General features: G+C 45.0%; 1 protein-coding gene across 1 annotated transcript in view; it reads left to right on the top strand.

Annotated features, from left to right (window-relative positions):
- crocc2 (ciliary rootlet coiled-coil, rootletin family member 2) overlaps nucleotides 1–19621 on the top strand; it is a 296172-nt gene that overhangs the window by 188847 nt on the left and 87704 nt on the right. The window contains exons 26-28 of the mRNA XM_072573057.1: nucleotides 7988–8155; nucleotides 10269–10653; nucleotides 15037–15245. Coding sequence (XP_072429158.1) covers nucleotides 7988–8155; nucleotides 10269–10653; nucleotides 15037–15245 — 762 coding nt within the window. The remainder of the gene's footprint in view (nucleotides 1–7987; nucleotides 8156–10268; nucleotides 10654–15036; nucleotides 15246–19621) is intronic.

Consider the following 19621-nt stretch of genomic DNA (forward strand, 5'->3'; position numbering starts at 1 on the left):
CTGCAGTCTGCTCTCAGACACTATCTGATCCAGTACACCAAAATAACTGGAACTAGCCCTTATCATTTCAAGTACAGACACACTCATTGTGTTGGTCAGTCATTGAACTACTGGAAATTTAGAGAATTCCATCATCAAACTGAAAGAGTTTTTAATTCACTCGTGGAACATGGGTGCTGCTGGCTGGCCAACATTCAGTGTCTGTCCCGAGTTGCTCTTGAGAAGGTGGTGGTGAGCTGCCTTCTTGAACAGCTTCAGTCCATGTGCTATAGGTTGACCCACAATGCCCGTCGGGAGGGAATTCCAGGATTTTGAGCCAGTGACAGTGAAGGAATGGTGACTTATTTCCAAATTAGGATGGTGAGTGGTTTTGTGGGGAGCTTGCAGGTGTGGGTGTTCATATATATCTGTCCCTTTGTTCTTCTCAATGGAAGTGGTTGTGGGTTTGGAAGGTGCTGGTGAATGTTTGGTGAATTCCTGCAGTGCTTGTAGATGCTACACTCTGCTGCTATTAAGTGTTGGTGGTGGAGGAAGTGGATATGGAGCCAGTCAAGCTTTGACAGTTGTTGGAGCTGCACTCAGCCAGGCAAGTTGGAAGTATTCCATCACATGCCTGACTTGTGCCTTGTTGATGGTAGACGGAGTCAAGGGGTGAGTATTCTTCCCCGTGCACTGTGACTAGGTCTGCTGCTACTTTGGTTCGAGTGGTGTGTGAAACATTGCGTAGAAATAGAGTCTTCCTCTGATACATTTGGCATGCCTCTCATGCATTGTAAGTTATTGATTATTTCCTTATCTCTGGCCACGTCATATATTCATGTGATTGTCATCTTGGACATGTGATTCTCTACCGGCAACAGTTCTCCTTCAGGATCCTTCGCTCCACGCTTGCAGCAATGCGCCGTCACCTAACCTCTCTCCAGTCAGCCCTGCCTCAGCTGAGGGCCACACTCTCTCAGAATTGCAAAGGACCCACTCTGTACTACATCCTCAGGAGAATTCATACTCTCAACAAACAGTATTTCAATTCCATCTCAAACATTAAAAACTGTAAGTACAACAAACTTTTATCCACCCACCTCCATAACCAGCGCTCCTCAAACATTCCAGAAGATTCCCTTGGCCTCGGAAACGCCATTAGCCATGCGGCTGACGCAGCTACCAGCCCCATGCTGATTGATGATGTCACTTCCGCCCCCATCATGGCCACTCCCACAGCCACTTCCGGCCCTCACATCATCGCTGATGCCACACGCTCAGTGACTTCCGCCACCCCTACTGCCATGATCACCACCACTTCCACCCCCACCAGCGCCACTCACCTGCATTCTGCTGACATGCCCCCCACAGACCCCACTGTCACTATACCCACACCCCAGAACCCCGAGGGCAATATTACCCCTGCTCATGCCTCCACCCCCATTCCCCCCACCATCACACCCACTCCAGGTACTGGTTCCGACCCCACTCCCAGCTCCACACCCACACCAGATCCCAGCTCCCGGCCCTGCCGAGTTTTCACCATCCCTCCAGACCTCCCACTCACTGAGGACGAACGATCAGTCCTCAGCAAAGGACTCACCTTCATCCCCCTCCGTCCATGCATCAATGAATTTAATACACGCCGTGATGTCGAACAATTCTTCCGTCGCCTCCGCCTCCGAGCGTACTTTCACAATCAGGACTCTCGCCCACCTTCCGAGGACCCCTTCGCCCACCTCCAACACACTGCATCCACTTGGACACCCTGCGCTGGCCTATTACCTGCCCTCGACCTCTTCATTTCCAACTGCCGCCGGACATTAACCGCCTCAACCTGTCGTCCCCCCTCCCCCACTCCAACCTCTCAGTCTCACAACGTGCAGCCCTCCAATCCCTCTGCTCCAATCCCAACCTCACCATCAAGCCAGCGGATAAAGGGGGCGCAGTGGTAGTCTGGCGCACTGACCTCTACACCGCTGAAGCCAAACGCCAACTCGAGGACACCTCTTCCTACTGCTCCCTCGACCATGCCCCACCCCCCATCACCAAACCATCATCTCCCAGACCATACAGAACCTCATCACCTCAGGAGATCTCCCACCCACAGCTTCCAACCTCATAGTCCGGGAACCCCGCACTGCCCGGTTCTACCTCCTTCCCAAGATCCACAAGCCTGACCACCCTGGCCGACCCATTGTCTCAGCATGCTCCTGCCCCACTGAACTCATCTTTACCTACCTTGACACTGTCCTATCCCCCCTAGTCCAGGAACTCCCCACATACGTTCGAGACACCACCCACGCCCTCCACCTCCTCCAAGACTTCCGTTTCCCTGGCCCCCAACGCCTTATCTTCACCATGGATATCCAATCCCTCTACACCTCCATTCGCCATGACCAGGGCCTCCAAGCCCTCCGTTTTTTCCTCTCCAGACGTCCCCAACAGTACCCTTCCACTGACACTCTCATTCGTTTGGCCGAACTGGTCCTCACCCTTAACAATTTCTCCTTTGAATCCTCCCACTTCCTACAGACCAAAGGCGTAGCCATGGGCACACGTATGTGCCCCAGCTATGCCTGTCTCTTTGTTGGCTATGTAGAACAGTTGATCTTCCGTAATTACACCGGCACCACTCCCCACCTCTTCCTCCGCTACATTGATGACTGCATTGGCGCCACCTCGTGCTCCCGCGAGGAGGTTGAGCAATTTATCAACTTCACCAACACATTCCACCCTGACCTTAAATTTACCTGGACTATCTCTGACACCTCGCTCCCCTTCCTGGATCTCTCCATCTCCATTAGTGACGACCGACTTGACACTGACATTTTTTACAAACCCACTGACTCCCATAGCTACCTGGATTACACCTTTTCCCACCCTATCTCTTGCAAAAATGCCATCCCGTATTCCCAATTTCTCCGCCTCCGCCGTATCTGCTCCCAGGAGGACCAGTTCCACCATAGGACACACCAGATGGCCTCCTTCTTTAGAGACCGCAATTTCCCTTCCCACGTGGTTAAAGATGCCCTCCAACGCATCTCGTCCACATCCCGCACCTCTGCCCTCAGACCCCACCCCTCCAACCGTAACAAGGACAGAACGCCCCTGGTGCTCACCTTCCACCCTACAAACCTTTGCATCAACCAAATCATCCACCGACATTTCCGCCACCTCCAAAAAGACCCTCCACCAGGGATATATTTCCCTCCCCACCCCTTTCTGCCTTCCGCAAAGACCGTTCCCTCCGTGACTACCTGGTCAGGTCCACACCCCCCTATGACCCACCCTCCCATTCTGGCACTTTCCCCTGCCACCGCAGGAACTGTAAAACCTGTGCCCACACCTCCTCCCTCACCTCTATCCAAGGCCCTAAAGGAGCCTTCCACATCCATCAAAGTTTCACCTGCACATCCACCAATATCATTTATTGTATCCTTTGCTCCCGATGTGGTCTCCTCTACATTGGGGAGACTGGGCGCCTCCTAGCAGAGCGCTTTAGGGAACATCTCCGAGACACCCGCACCAATCAACCAAACCGCCCCGTGGCCCAACATTTCAACTCCCCCTCCCACTCTGCCGAGGACATGGAGGTCCTGGGCCTCCTTCACCGCTGCTCCCTCACCACCAGACGCCTGGAGGAAGAACGCCTCATCTTCCGCCTTGGAACACTTCAACCCCAGGGCATCAATGTGGACTTCAACAGCTTCCTCATTTCCCCTTCCCCCACCTCATCCTAGTTTCAAACTTCCAGTTCAGTTACTGTCTCCTTGACTTGTCCGACCTGCCTATCTTCTTTTCCACCTATCCACTCCACCCTCTCCTCCTTGACCTATCACCTTCATCTCCTCCCCCACTCACCCATTGTACTCTATGCTACTCTCTCCCCACCCCCACCCTCCTCTAGCTTATCTCTCCATGCTTCAGGCTCACTGCCTTTATTCCTGATGAAGGGCTTTTGCCCGAAACGTTGATTTCGCTGCTTGTTGGATGCTGCCTGAACTGCTGTGCTCTTCCAGCACCACTAATCCAATTTCGAAGGTTTACACTGGCTCTGGCCAAACTGTCATGGATCAACCCTTGAGAGCGTCTTCAGTCTCATAGAGCAGAGCATCAGTCTACAGATCAAGAGGAATATTGTGTTCTTTGTGTGCACTGAGTAATCTGTTCAGCATGTCAAACATAATCATTCTGGTATTTGTCTTGTATTCAAAGTGATATCCTTGGAGATTGTTGACAGTTCGTGTCTCATGAATTGCGACTGTTCTGAGAACTGTGCATACTGGTAATCCTGTCACTGCTTAACCATTGACACCTATCAAGTATAAAATTTTGGGAAGCCAAGATGGGTTTGTGTGTCAGCACTACAGTATGATTCAGCCAATGCGTGGATTGGAATCCAATTGTATGCTGTGAAATGCTCTCTCTTAGGCTAGACGATGGAGCACCTCTTTCTGAAATGTCTCTCAGGATGTGTCGTAAGAATACGTTGACACTCATTCCCACGTTAATCTTGGCTTTTAGTGTGTGTCATCCTGCCTTTTCATGGTATATGATACTGAAAGTTGTACAAGCTTCTGCTTGATTTACATTGTCTGCATAGTAATATAAGGTTGTCAGTTTGGAAAACTTGTAAAACCTAGTTACCCTGAGCCTCATTAATGTGTCTGCATTTGCACACCTCCTTAATACTTACCTTGCTGCCAGTCTTATGGGACTGCACCATCTTGTTGGTCATCTATATTTTGTTTAGGGGTCTGGCTTGACCTTACAAACATGTTTTCCTGCATATGCATCCCCGCTACCCTGGCCATGCTTTTCCACTACAATTACAACACAGGTATTCACCCAACAATATGGAAAATTGCCCCAAGTATGTCCTGTGTATAAAACGCAGGATAAACCCAACCCAATCAGTTACCATCCCATCAGTATACTCTCAGTCATCAGTAAAGTGATGGAGGTGTCATCAACAGTGCTATCAAGCAGCATCTGCTCAGCAGTAACCTGGTCAGTGACGCCCAGTTTGGGTTTTGTCAGGGCCACTCAGTTCCTGACCTCATTACAGCCTTGTTTCAAACATGGACATAAGAGCTGAATTCCAGAGGTGAGGTGAGAGTGACAGCCCTTGACATCAAGGCCATATTTGACTCAAGGATTTCAAGGAATCCTACCAAAACTGTAATCAGTGGGTATCAGGAGGAAATCATATTGGTTGAAGTCATACCCGACACATAGATAGATGGTTGTGATTGTTCAAAATTAGTGATCTCAACTCCAGGACATCTCTGCAGGAGTTCCTCAGGGTAGAGTCCTCGGCCCAATCATCTTCAGCTGCTTCATCAATGACCTTTGCTCCATCGTAAGGTCAGAAGTGGGGATGTTCGCCGATAATTATGCAATGTTCAGCACTATTTGTGCTCCTCAGACACTGAAGCAGTCTGTGTCCAAATGGAACAAGATCTGGACAATATCCAGATTAGGACTGACAAGTGGCAAGTAACATTCGCACCACACTAATGTCAGGCAATGGCCATCACCAATAAGAGGAAATTTAACTACCGCCCATTGACATTCAATGGTGTTACCATCACTGAATGCCCCACTATCAACATCCTGGGGGTTATCATTGACCAGGCCAAGAATCTGGCCTTTAACCCTGTATTAGCATTCAAATTCAACTTTCCAAAATGAATCTCTTCGCACTTTTCCCAGGTTGAACTCTATCTGACACTTCTTCGCCCAGCTCTGCATCCTGTCAGTGTCTCATTGCAACCTACAACAGCCCTCCACACTATCCACTATCCATAAAACTTTGTGCCATCGGCAAACTTATTAACCCACCCTTCCACTTCCTCATCCAAGTCATTTATAAAAATGCCAAAGAGCAGAGCTCCCAAAAGGAGATATCTGCAGAACACCAGTGGTCACTCAGTTCCAGGCTGAATACTTTCCATCTACTACCACCCTCTGTCTTCCATGGGCCAGCAAGTTCTGCATCCAGACAGCCAAATTTCCCTATATCCCATGCCTCCTTACTTTCTGAATGAGCCTACCATGGAGAACCTTATCAAATGCCTTGTTAAAATCCATGTACATCGCACCCACTGCTCTACCTTCATCACTGTGTTTTGTCACATTCTCAAAGAATTCAATAAGGCTTGTGAGGCATGACCTCCCCCTCGCAAAGCCAGGCTGACTATCTCAAATCAAACTACGGTTTTCCAAATAATCATAAATCCTGTCTCTCAGAATCTTCTCCAGTAATTTGCCCACCAACAATGTAAGATTGACTGGTCAGTAATTCCCATGGTTATCCATATTCCCTTTCTTGAACAAGGGAATAACATTTTTCACTCTCCAATCATCTGGTACTACTCTGATGGACAGTGACGATGCAAAGATCATCGCCAAAGGTGCGGCAATCTCTTCCCTCGCTTCCTGTAGTAACATTGGGTATATCCCGTCTAGCTGAGGGGACTTATCGATCCTCATGTTTTCAAAATTTCCAGCACATGCTCCTTAACATCAACCTGTTCGAGTTTATCAGCCGATTTCATTCTGTCCTCACAAATGACAAGGTCCCTCTCACTAGTGAATACTGAAGCAACGTATTCATGAAGGACCTCCCCTAACTCCTCCAACTCCAGGCACAAGTTTCCTTCACTATCCCTGATCGGCCCTACCCTCACTCTGGCCATCCTTTTGTTTCTCACATTGGTGTAGAATGCCTTAGGGTTTTCCTTAATCCTACCCGCCAAGACTTTTTAATACTCCCCTTTTAGTTCTCCTAAATCCATCCTTCAATTCCTTCCTGGCTACCGTGTAATCCTCTAGAGCCCTGTCTGATCATTGCTTCTTCAATCTTAAGTAAGCTTCCTTCTTACTCTTGACTAGATGTTCCACATCTCTTGTCACCAAAACTTCCTTCACCCTACCATCCCTTGTCCCTTATGGACAAACTTATCCAGCACTCGCAGCAAGTGCTCCTTAAACAACCTCCACATTTCTGTCATGCATTTCACTGAGAATATCTGCTCCCAATTTATGCTCCATAGTTCCTACTTAGTAGCATTGTAATTCCCCCTCCCCCAGTTAAATATTCCCATAACGGCCTGCTCCTATCCCTCTCCATAGGTCAGGGAGTTATAATCACTATCTCTGAAATGCTTTCCCACTGAGAGATCTGACACCTGAACTGGGTCATTGCCAAGCACCAAATCCAATATGGGCTCCCCTCTATTCAGCCTATCTGACATATTGAGTCAGGAATCCTTCCTGGATACACCTGACAAAATCTGCTCCATCCAAACTATTTGCAAACTCCACCCAAACTGTTTAGTACTACTAAGTATTAGGTACAAACATTAGATGCCTCAGACATATTAGTGTTTGGGATAACATTAGATTATTGTTACAAGGATCATGCTTCCAGTAAAGTGAAATGTTTCAAGTGCTCCAGGGTAAGATAAAATATGAGATATTTATACCCTCAAGTTACATGCTACCATGCTGTTAGTCTCTGTTCAGAGGAAGGTTTCAATCCCTGTGGTATGTGGTATATAGGTGCAGCAGTCGAATGGCATTTAATAATGTCTGGACAGTAGAAACACTTTGAGAAGGCATTGGATGAATGCATAATTTTACTACTCTGTTTGATGGCTATTTCAACCAAGGAGAATTTATGCAGCATTTCCCCTCAGGTGGTTGGATAGACTTGTAGAATCTATCACAAGGGTATTGTTTCTGATCTGTGGCTGAATGTGATGGGCCAAATTGCTATTTCTCTGTTCCCACCTGCTTAAAGTTCTAATAATCTGGTATTAACTTGATATTAATCCAGGGTGCACCTTGGTGCCAATTCATGCCCGATCTTTAAAACAAATTTCTTGATATGAATGACCAATTTAAGATGCAGTGTTGTAAACTTCCTTTAATCTGAAAGACAAGTCCAGAAACTAGCTTCCAGACCTGCTGACTGCTGCCCCTTGTACTGTTTACTCAGGTGAAGATGTTGGACAGTGAGAATGCAAAGAAGAGCAAAGAAGTGGAGGAATTGCAGTCCCTAATAACTGTGAATGAACAACGTGGGGAGGAGAGCAGGAAGGAATCCTTTCTCCTGAAGCAGAAGATTGTAGATGCAGAAACTGGCCGTGAATCAGCTCGCAAGGAGGTAAAAGCAGGATGGTGTACTATTGTTCATTGCTGATAAAGCAGCAACACACCCACAGAAAAATAATTCTGAACCGTTGCAAACCTTGATGGACTGTTTCACAGATTGCCCCTCTTTGAATAGTACTATAGGATCTTTATACTCACCCAACTAAACAGGTAAAGACTCTAACAGTCATGAAGGCCATGATGTGGAGGTGCTGGTGTTGGACTGGGGTGGGCAAACTTAAAATTCACACAACACCAGGATATAGTTCAATGGGTTTATTTGAAAGCACTGGCTATCGGGGTGCTGCTCCTTCATCAGGTAGCTACCTGATGAAGGAGCAGTGCTTTGAAAGCTAGTGCTTCCAAATAAACTGTTGGACTATAACCTGGTGTTTGTGTGATTTTTAACTCTATTGAAGGAGTACCCCCTCAGTACTATACCAGCACGTCAGCTAGATTATTGTCTTCAAGCCCTGGAATGGGACTTGAATCATTACCTTTTGACTCATTGGCAAAGTGCTACCAGTGATCTCAACTAACAAATTAACAGAAGGAAGTCTGGTGTCTCAGAATATCAAAAAATAAAATAAAATTAGACAATGATGACTCACAAATTGGGGTTGAGTTTCTGAAGCTCTGGAGACTGGAAAAATCTCCATTCACATGTTAGTTCCCTGCATGAATTATCTCACATTTCAAGGTCACAGACACGTGTGACTAGAACATTAATGGCAAATTCTCTTTTATTAATATTCGTTCATGGGAATGTAAGTGTCAATGGTGAGGCCAGCATTTATTGCCCATTCCGAATTGCCCAGGGGAAGAAGATATTGAGGTATCTTCTTGAATGACTTCAATCACCCACAGTGCTATTAAGAGTTTCAGGATTTTAACCCAGAGTAGATGAAGGAACTGCAATATATTTCAACTTAAGATGGTGTTTAGCTTGAAGGGGAACTTACCTGTGGTTTTCCTATGCACCTGCTGCCATGCATCTTCTGGATGTTAGAAATCGTAGGTTTGAAAAGGTGCTATTGAATGGACAGTGCCTCACGAAAATCATCATGGGTCTCAGCATTAGCATATTACATTTTTAATATTGTGCATGCTCAAGAAGGCCGAACTGGCAGAGTCCAAAAATCATGGGTGGATGGGCCATAGAGCTGAAGGATATTACAGAGACAGTAAGGGCCAGAGTCATGGAATGATTTTGAAAAATGGATGAGAATATTAAAATTGAGACTTGCTTGACCCAGTAAACTAATGCAGATCGGTGACCTGAGAGGACGTCCCACAAACCCACCCCCTCTCCCATTTATCTCTCAGCCCCAACCCACAAGCCTCATTCCTGATGAAGGGTTTATGCCTGAACCGTCGATTCGCCTGCTCCTCAGATGCTACCTGACCTGCTGTGCTTTTGCAGCACCACATTCTCAACTCTGATCTCCAGCATCTGCTGTCCTCACTTTCTCCTAGAAAATTGGTGAGGGGAACCTGCTGTAAGTTAGAAATGAGCAGCATTTGAGTAATCTTGAGAGGGCGGCACAGTGGCACAGTGGTTAGCACTGCTGCCTCACAGCGCCAGAGACCTGGGTTCAATTCCCGCCTCAGGCGACTGACTGTGTGGGGTTTGCACGTTCTCCCCGTGTCTGCGTGGGTTTCCTCCGGGTGCTCTGGTTTCCTCCCACAGTCCAAAAGATGTGCAGGCCAGGTGAATTGGCCATGCTAAATTGCCTGTAGTGTTAGGTAAGGGGTAGATGTAGATGTAGGGGTATGGGTGGGTTACGCTTCGGCGGGGCGGTGTGGACTTGTTGGGCCGAAGGGCCTGTTTCCACACTGTAAGTAATCTAATCTAATCTAATCTAATCTTAAATTTAAAGAGAGTTTGACATTAGAATAATCAAGGGAGGAGATAACAGAGATGATTCAATAGTTCAACATTTCAGTAGGAGATACAATAAGGGCAAAAAAACAATTTAATGTTCGGGAGGTGATCTTACTGATGGTGCATGTGTAAGGTAAGAAGTTAATCTTGGTTCTGAACATACCTCCAAGTTTAGGAGGAGCATGATTCAACCTCAAAGTATTGATAAACACAAGGTTGGTGTGCTATCTCTCTTTTCCAGGTTGCCAATCTCCAGAAGAAGATAACGGACATGGAAAATAAGTTCAAAGCTCATGAGAAAGAGCTCCTTGAACAGTTGGAGGATTGCCAATTGAATGAGAAGAAATTTCAAGACAACAGCCGGAATCTAGAACTGAAGCTGCAACATGCCAAGGGGGAAGCAGATGAGTTAATGCTAAAGATCAGTGCTATGGAAGGCCGTGTAACTGGTCTAGAAACAGAACTGTCCAAGGTAGAGTCTGCCAAGAGGGATATGGAATGCAAGTTGGGCAGTTTGCACTCCACACTGCGCAGAACCTTGGGAATTGGCCAATCTAGACGCACAGCCAGCCCAGGATTTTCCAGCCGTAGCCCTTCTCCACAGCGAGCCCGCTCTCCCACCAAAGGTACAAAAATGGTAGTGAGCTATTTTTCAGTATATTCTATCCACCTTCCTGTATTTATTGCTTGGTCCCTGCAAACTATGTGGTTATTTTCAAATGTACCTCAGATTGACCTGTTCTAGCACAGGGATTATTTCCTGTTCCCACTGCGCATTGGCAAGTTAATATTATCCACTTCAGATCACCTCAGCTTGCTAAGAAGTGTTCTGGTAGGTTTTGTGTTAACCTCCTAATTGGATCTTAAACCTCATGACAATCTCAATTCGCAGATTTAGCTGCTGTACCTGGTCTGTTTTAGGACTCAGTCAGCTGCCTCTCAGCTTGTATGTTGATAAATGTTCAGCAAGGTGTCCCATTCACATTTTGGAAATTTGCTTCTGTTACTGTTTAGGCCTTGCTTGTTCCAATCTGAAATTCCCCAGAATAGCAATCTTGCTGCTGCAATTGGTATATCTGTAGCTACAACCTCAACCAGATCACAATGGGATCTTGATCAGATGGGCCAATGGGCTAAGGAGTGGCAGATAGAGTTTAATTCAAATAAATGTGAGGTGCTGCATTTTGGGAAAGCAAATCTTTGCAGGACTTATACACTTAATGGTAAGGTCCTAGGGACTGTTGCTGAACAAAGAGACCTTGGAGTGCAGGTTCATAGCTCCTTGAAAGTAGAATCGCAGGTAGATAGGATAGTGAAGAAGGTGTTTGGTATGCTTTCCTCAGTCAGAGTATTGAGTACAGGAGTTGGGAGGTCATGTTGTGACTGTATGGGACATTGGTTAGGCCACTTTTGGGTATTGTATGTAATTCTGACCTCCTTGCAATCAGAAGGATGTTGCGAAATGTGAAAACGTTTTGAAAAGATTTACAAGCATGTTGCTAGGGTTGGAGGGTTTGAGTTATAGGGAGAGGCTGAATTGGCTGGGGCTGTTTTTCCTGGAGTGTCGGAGGCTGAGGGGTGACCTTATAGAGGTTTATAAAATCATGAGGGGCATGGATAGGGTAAATAGACAAAGTCTTTTCCCTGGGGTGGGCGAGTCCAGAACTAGAGGGCATAGATTTCAGGTGAGAGGGAAAAGATAGAAGAGAAACCTAAGGGGCAACTTTTCACATAGAAGGTGGTTACGTGTGTGGAGTGAGCTGCCAGAGGAAGTGGTGGAGGCTGGCACAATTGCAATATTTAAAAGGCATCTTAATAGGTACATGAATGGGAAGGGTTTAGAGGGATATGGGCCAGGTGCTGGTAAATGGGACTAGATTAGGTTGGGATATCTGGTTAGCATGGACGGGTTGGACCGCAGGGTCTGTTTCCGTGCTGTACATCCCTATGACACTATAATGCAACCAATTCTTTTTCTTGTGTAAGAAAGGCAAAATTACAGTGATCATGCAGGATTTCAATATGCAGGTGGTCTGGTGAAATCAGGTCAGTAATAGATTGCAAGAAAAGAAATTGGTGGAAGGTCTACGAGATAGCTTTTTGGAGCAGCTTGTGGTGGAGCCCACTAGGAAACAGGCAATACTGGATATAGTGTTGTACAACAACGCAGACTTGATAAGGCAGCTTAAGGTGAAGGAACCCTGAGGAGGCAGTGATCATAATATGATTGAATTTACTCTGCAATTTGAGAGGGAGAAGATAGAATCAGAAGTAATGAGATTACAGCTGAATAAAGGCAACTACAGAAGCATAAGGGAGGAGCTGGGTAGAATTGACTGGGAGAGGAGCCTAGCAGGAAATACAGTGGAACAGCAGGAGTTTCAGGGAGTAATTCAGGAGACAGAGCAGAGATTCATCCCGAGGAAAAAGAAGCATGGTACAGGGAGGATGAGGCAACCATGGCTGACTCGGGAAGTCGGGGATAGCATAAAAGCAAAAGAGAAAGAATATAATGTGGTGATGGGCAATGGGAAACTAGATGAATGGGAAGCTTACAAAGATCAACAGATGGCAACATAAAAAGAAAAAAGGAGGGAGAAGGTTAAATATGAGGGTAAGCTAGCCAGTAATATAAAGGAAGACTGTAAGAATTTCTTTAGATATATAAAGGGTGAAAGAGAGGCAAAAGTAGATGTTGAACGGCTGGAAAATGATGCTAGTAGTGGGCAACGAGGAAATGGCTGAGGAACTGAATGATTACTTTGCATCAGTCTTCATGGTGGAAGAGTGAGGGGGCAGAGCTGAGTATGGTGGCCATCACCAAGGGAAAGGTGCTAGAAAAACTGAAAATCTGAAAGTGGATAAGTCACCTGGATCAGATGGACTACACCCAAGAGTTCTAAAAGAGATAGCTGAAGAGATAGTGGAGGGGTTAGTGATGCTCTTTCAGGAATCACTAGAAACAGGGAGGGCCACAGACGACTGGAAAATCATTAACGTGACACCCCTATTTAAAAGGGAGTAAGGCAAAAGACAGAAAATTAAAGGTAGCTTAGCCTAACCTCGATCCTACGTAAGAATCCATTGTGAAGGATGAGATTTCTGAATACTTGAAAGTGTATGGTAGGATAGGGCAAAGTCAGCATGGTTTCATTAAGGGGAGGTCATACCTGATAAATCTGTTTGAATTCTTTGAGGAGGTAATGAGCAAGTTGGACCAAGGAGAGCCAATGGATGTTATTTACTGGGACTTCATGAAGGCCTTTGACAAGGTGCCGCACAAGGGCCCATGGTGTTAGAGGCAAGGTACTATCATGGATAGACGCTTCGCTGTCTGGTAGAAAGCAGAGAGTGGGGATAAAAGGATCCTTCTTACGATGGCAGCCGGTGACAAGTGGTGTCCTGCAAGGGTCAATGTTGGGACCACAACTTTTCACTTTATACATTAACAATCTAGATGAAGGAACTGAGGGCATTCTGGCTAAGTTTGCAGTTGATACAAAGATAGGGAGAGGGACAGGTAGTATTAAGGAGGCAGGGACGCTGCAGAAAGAATTGGACAGATTAGGAGAGTCGGCAAAGAAGTGACAGATGGAGTACAACGTGAGAAAGTGTGAGTAATGCAGTTTGGTAAGAAGAATAAAAGCATGGACTATTTTCTAAATGAGGAGAAAATTCAGAAGTCTGAAGTGCAAAGAGACCTGGGAGTTCTAGTCCAGCATTCTCTCAAGGTAAACTTGCAGGTTGAGTCAGTAGTTAGGAAGGCAAATGCAATGTTGGCATTCATTTTGAGAGGACTTGAATATAAAAGCAGGGATGTACTTCTGAGGCTTTTTGAGGTTTTTGTCAGACCACATTTGAAGTATTTTGCACAGTTTTGGGTCCCCTATCTCAGGAAGGATGTATCGGCCCTGGAGCATGTTCAGAGGATGTTCACGAAAATGGTCTCAGAAATAAAAAGCTTAATATATGAGGAACGTTTGAGGGCTCTGAGTCTATACTTGATGGAGTTTAGTATGATGAGGGGGAAATCTAATTGAAACTTAAAGAATAATGAATGGCCTGGATGGAGTAGATGTTGGGAAGATGTTTCCATTGGTAGGAGAGACTAGGACCCGAGGGCACTGCATTAGAATAAAGGGAAGACCTTATAGAACAGAGATGAGGAGAAACTTCTTCAGCCAGAGAGTAGTGAATCTATGGAATTCACTACCACAGAAGGTCATTGTGGAGGCTAGGTCATTGAGTACATTTAAGATGGAGATAGATAGGTTCTTGCTTGTCAAGGGGATCCAGGGTTACAGGGAGAAAGTGGGAGAATAGGATTGAAAAACTTATCAGCCATGTTTGAATGGTGGAGCAAACCTGATGGGCTGAATGGCCTAATTTCTGCTCCTAAGACTTATGGTCTTATGGTCTTCTTCATCTTCAAACTCTTCAAAGGGTAGCTTGGTGGCTCAGTGGTGCCTCACATCACCAGGGTCCTAGGTTCAATTCCAGCCTCGGGCGACTGTCTGTGTGGAGTTTGTACATTCTCCCTGTGTTTGCATGGATTTCCTCAAGGTGCTCCGGTTTCCTCCCACAGTCCAAAGATGTGCAGGTCAGTTGAATTGGCCAAACTAAATTGCCCATAGGTTAGGTGTGTTAGTCAGAGGAAAATGGGTCTGGGTAGGTTACTCTTCAGAGGGTCGGTGTGGACTTTTGGGCTGAAGGCCCTGTTTCCACACTGTAGGGAATCTAATCTAATCCAATGATGTTGAGTCAGTCTGTACTTATTGAGTCAGTCTGCATTTAATGTCAGCATCAGTCTCTATATGGCATGTATTCACTCTGGAATGTAGGAAGGAACTTGAAGAGGAAATCTACAATCAGATTAGAGATATGAGGAAGGAGAACAAAATTGTTATTCCATTGAAAATGTACATTGAGCTGCCAAATCACACTAGCTTTACTCCACTAATTTCTATTTTACCCATTTTAATTAGTGTTTATGTTTTTTTAATCCCAAGGTTTTGACAACACTTACACCACCACCACAGATGGACGGGGCAGTCCAATCCCACGAACTGGATCTCCGGATCGGAGTCACACTGACTCTCCTTACCACTCTGTGTCACCTAGTCGTGCTGAACCATGCACAGCCGACATCGATCCTGAAGTCGTTAAAAGTGCCCTACAAGACTTCCTGCACGAGCTTCGTGACACACAGAAGCACAGGGTCAAGTATCTGAGAACTCTATGCTGTAGATATGTTTTCAATCAACCTGCTCAGATGTGTTGTGACACCTCTGGAACTGGTGGGAGTTGAACCTGGGCCTACTGATGCAGAGGCAGGGACACTACCCCTGTGCCACCCTATTGAAGCTCTTTTCTGTATTGATCTACTCCCAATCTACTGGTTAATGCAGAAAAAAATAAGCTGCACTCATATGGTTGGGTTTCAAATGGTCTAAAACTGAAAAATGCCTTCCAAGATTGTTCACAATTGTGAGGAGACAAATGGTCACCTACAAGTTGGTTTGAGAAGAGTTTGCAAAACAAGAAATGTACAGGTGAAAGATTTGTTTTAAAGTGAGAATGAGAATCTTGAAGACCAGATGTAGCAACATCTGGTAGCATAAAAGGGGGTGGGGCAGTTTAGGCTTGCATTGTTGGTCATTGAAAGGACAAATTAGAGACTAAATAGAAACCAAAAGACCACAGATGCAGTAAATCTGAAACAAAAACAGAAATTGCTGGCTAAGCTCAGCAGGTCTGACAGCATCTGTGGAGAGAAATCAGAGTTAACGTTTCAGGTTGAGTGACCCTTCCTCAGAACTCAAATTAGAGACTAAAGTGTGTATTAACAATTTAAGACCCTTTGAAATAGAAAAGGGACTGGAGTACTTGGGAAATGAGCGTATTACACTTAATGCTTTAGGGGATAGGAAATAAATATAGACCAGCAAGGAATGAGTTAGCATATTCAGTGCAAGAGGGCATTGAAAATTAATTGTTCAGATGGAGAAGAGGAAGACAAGCAAAATGGGCACGCAAGTATAAATGAGCAATCTTGGTGATGGGGATTTGGGAGGATCTTAAGGTTCACTCTGGGGTACAACATGATGCTGTTTCTGCATGGTCTGATTCAGCAATGACAAATGTAAGGAGTCAAGGGCCAGAGAATGAATTAAGTGTGGTGCCTGAAATGAAAGCCATGGTCTGCCCACCTCCGTGATTATGTTTTCTGCATGTCAAGTCACATCTTGTACATGTTAACCAAAAATCTCCATCGGGAGGCTTTTGTATGGAACTAATGTGGTTGGAGTGATGTGGAGCCAAAAGTGAGGGGATTGTTGCTATTGGCAGCCACAATCAACTCTGTCCCATCTCATTGCTGCAGAGGTTTTCAAGGTAATGTACCAAGCTCAACCATTTTCAAAACCTTTATCAATGACTTTAAAATTATTGTGAAGTTAGATATAGAGATTTTTGACTAATTATTGCACAGCATTCAGTTCTCTTCCCAACTGCTCTGCAGCTTGTGTCTGTGTAGTAAGGCCTGGAAACATTCAAGTTTGGGCCAACTTTTTCACACAGAGGGTGGTGTGTTTATAGAATGAGCTGCCAAAGGAAGTGGTGGAGGCTGGTACAATTACAACATTTAAAAGGCATCTGGATGGGTTTATGAATAGGAACGGTTTAGAGGGATATGGGCCAAATTCTGGAAAATTAGACTAGATTAGTTTAGGATATCTGGTTGGCATGGACAAGTTGGACCGCAGGGTCTGTTTCTATGCTGCGCATCTCTATGACTGTATGACCTAATAATCCCCTGCTTCTGCTTCCTCATTGGAGGACGTGCACCAACTGGAGGGTAAGGTTTCTTGCAGCATTAATTAATGTATTTGCTACCCCATGTGTGTGTAATAGTTTGTAAAGAGAGCAAAGCTGATAACAGTCTCCGCTAGCATAATTCATCTGCAATGTAATAAAATGCTGCAAGGTGCCTGACAGTCTATAAAACAAAATATCAGACTGAGCCATAGAGAAAATATTAGGAAAAATTACTCGATATAAAAGGTAGCTTTTAGGAAACCTAATGAGACTAAAGACTGACAAGTCATAGAGATGTACAGCATGGAAACAGATCCTTCGGTCCAAAACGTCCAATCCGACCAGATATCCCAACCCAATCTAATCCCATCTGCCAGCACTTAGCCCATATCCCTCCTACTTTCTACTCATATACCCATCCAGATACCCTTTAAATGTTGCAATTGTACCAGCCTCCACCACTTCCTCTGGCAGCTCATTCCATACACGTACCACCCTCTGCGTGAAAAAGTTGCCCCTTAGGTCCCTTTTATATCTTTCCCCTCTCACCCTAAACCTATGCCCTCTAGTTCTGGACTCCCCGACCCCAGGGGAAAGACTTTGTCTATTTATCCTATCCATGCCCCTCACGATTTTGTAAACCTCAATAAGGTCATCCCACAGCCTCTGACGTTCCAGGGAAAACAGCCCCAGCCTATTCAACCTCTCCCTAAAGCTCAAATCCTCCAACCTTGGCAACATCATTGTAAATCTTTTCTGAACCCTTTCAAGTTTCACAACGACCTTCCGATAGGAGGGAGACCTGAATTGCACGCGATATTCCAAAAGTGGCCTAACCAATGTCGTGTACAGTCAGACCATGACCTCCCAACTCCTGTACTCAATACTCTGACCAATAAAGGAAAGCATACCAAATGCCTTCTTCACTATCCTATCTATCTGTGACTCTACTCACAAGGAGCTATGAACCTGCACTCCAAGGTCTCTTTATTCAGCAACACTCCCTAGGACCTTACCATTAAGTGTATAAGTTCTGTAAAGATTTGCTTTCCTAAAATGCAGCACCTCACATTTATCTAAATTAAACTCCATCTGCCTCTCCTCAGCCCATTGGCCCATCTGGTCAAGATCCCATTCTAATCTGAGGTCACTTTTTTTTGCTGTCCACTACATCCCCAATTTTGGTGTCATCTGCAAACTTACTAACTATACTTCTTATGTTCACATCCAAATCATTTATATAAGTGATCCAAAGTAGAAGACCCAGCACTGATCCTTGTGGCACTCCACTGGTCACAGGCCTCCAGTCTGAAAAACAACCCTCCACCACCACCCTCTGTCTTATACCTTTGAGCCAGTTCTGTATCCAAATGGCTAGTTCTCCCTGTATTCCATGAGATCTAACCTTGCTAATCAGTCTCCCATGGGGAACTTTGTCGAATGCCTTACTGAAGTCCATATAGATCACATTTACCACTCTGCCCTCATCAATCCTCTTTGTTGCTTCTGCACCTGATGATCTGTTCCATAAGCTCTCAAAAAAAGTGACTGCAGAAATGATGGATGCATTGGTTGTAACCTTCAGTAGTTGCCGAGATTCTGGAGAAGTCCTAGCAGGTTAGAAGATGCTAAAAGTCGCACCATTATTCAGAAAAGAGGGATACAGAAAGTAAGAATATATTAAGCTAGCTTAACATCCATCTTTGGGAAAATGCAAGAATCCACTATGAAGACAGGACTGTTGGAAAATCATAATGCAGCCAAGCACAGGCAGTATGAGTTTATAAATGGTAACTCATCTTTGGCAAATGTATTAGTGTTCTTTGAGAATATAGAAAGCTAATAGATATTGGTTCCTGTGAATGTAGTCCATTTGACTTTCCAAAAGGTATTTGATAAGGTGCCACATAAATGGTGAGGGTAAGAGGACGGAGGAACAGCTCATGAAGTGGGGTTCAGTTGATTAACATGAATAGATAATTGCAAAATTCATCCGAATAAGTGGGCTATTGTCAGGTTGGCAAACTGGAATTATTGGAGTGCCATGGGTATCAGTGCACAACAATGTACAATCTATTCTAATAACTTGAATGGGGCCTGACATATAATCAAATCTGCTGACAATACAAAGGTAAGTCAGAAAGCAGGATGGTGGAAAGATACAAAGAGTCTTCAAAGGCATATTGATAGATTAAGTGAGCACATAGATTCAACACATGAAGTATGATGGGAGATTGTCCACTTTGGTGGGAAGAGTATTATTTAAATGGTGAAAGAGAGACTGCAGAATGCTGTAGTACAGAAGGAACTAATTGCCCATTCACTTGAATCACAAAAATGGCTTGTAGATTGCAGCAAGTAATTAGGAAGGCAGATGAACTGTGTGAATTAATTGCAAGTGAGATGGAGTATAGAGATCTGCTCCAAACCTACAGGATATTGATGAAACCACACCTGGAATAGTTAACAGGTTTGGCGTCCTTCATTAAAGAGGGAGAACTGCATTGGAAACAGTTCAGAGAAAGTTCACTTCACTAGTTGCTGGAATGAAGGGTTTGTCTCATGAGGAAATATTGAACTGGGTGGCCCGGTACTGACTGGTGTTCAGAAGGATGAGCGGTGAGCTTATTAAAAGATATAAAATTGACAGGGGAGAAACTGAGATGATATTTTCTTTCATTTGGGACTGTGGAAACAGGCTGCACAGTTTAAAAATAAAGGTTCTCACATTTAAAATGCAGATGAGGAAATATTTCTTCCCTTAAAGGGTCATTAATT

Source organism: Chiloscyllium punctatum, chromosome 6 (assembly GCF_047496795.1).
Source record: "Chiloscyllium punctatum isolate Juve2018m chromosome 6, sChiPun1.3, whole genome shotgun sequence".
Classification (NCBI taxonomy): Eukaryota; Metazoa; Chordata; class Chondrichthyes; order Orectolobiformes; family Hemiscylliidae; genus Chiloscyllium; species Chiloscyllium punctatum.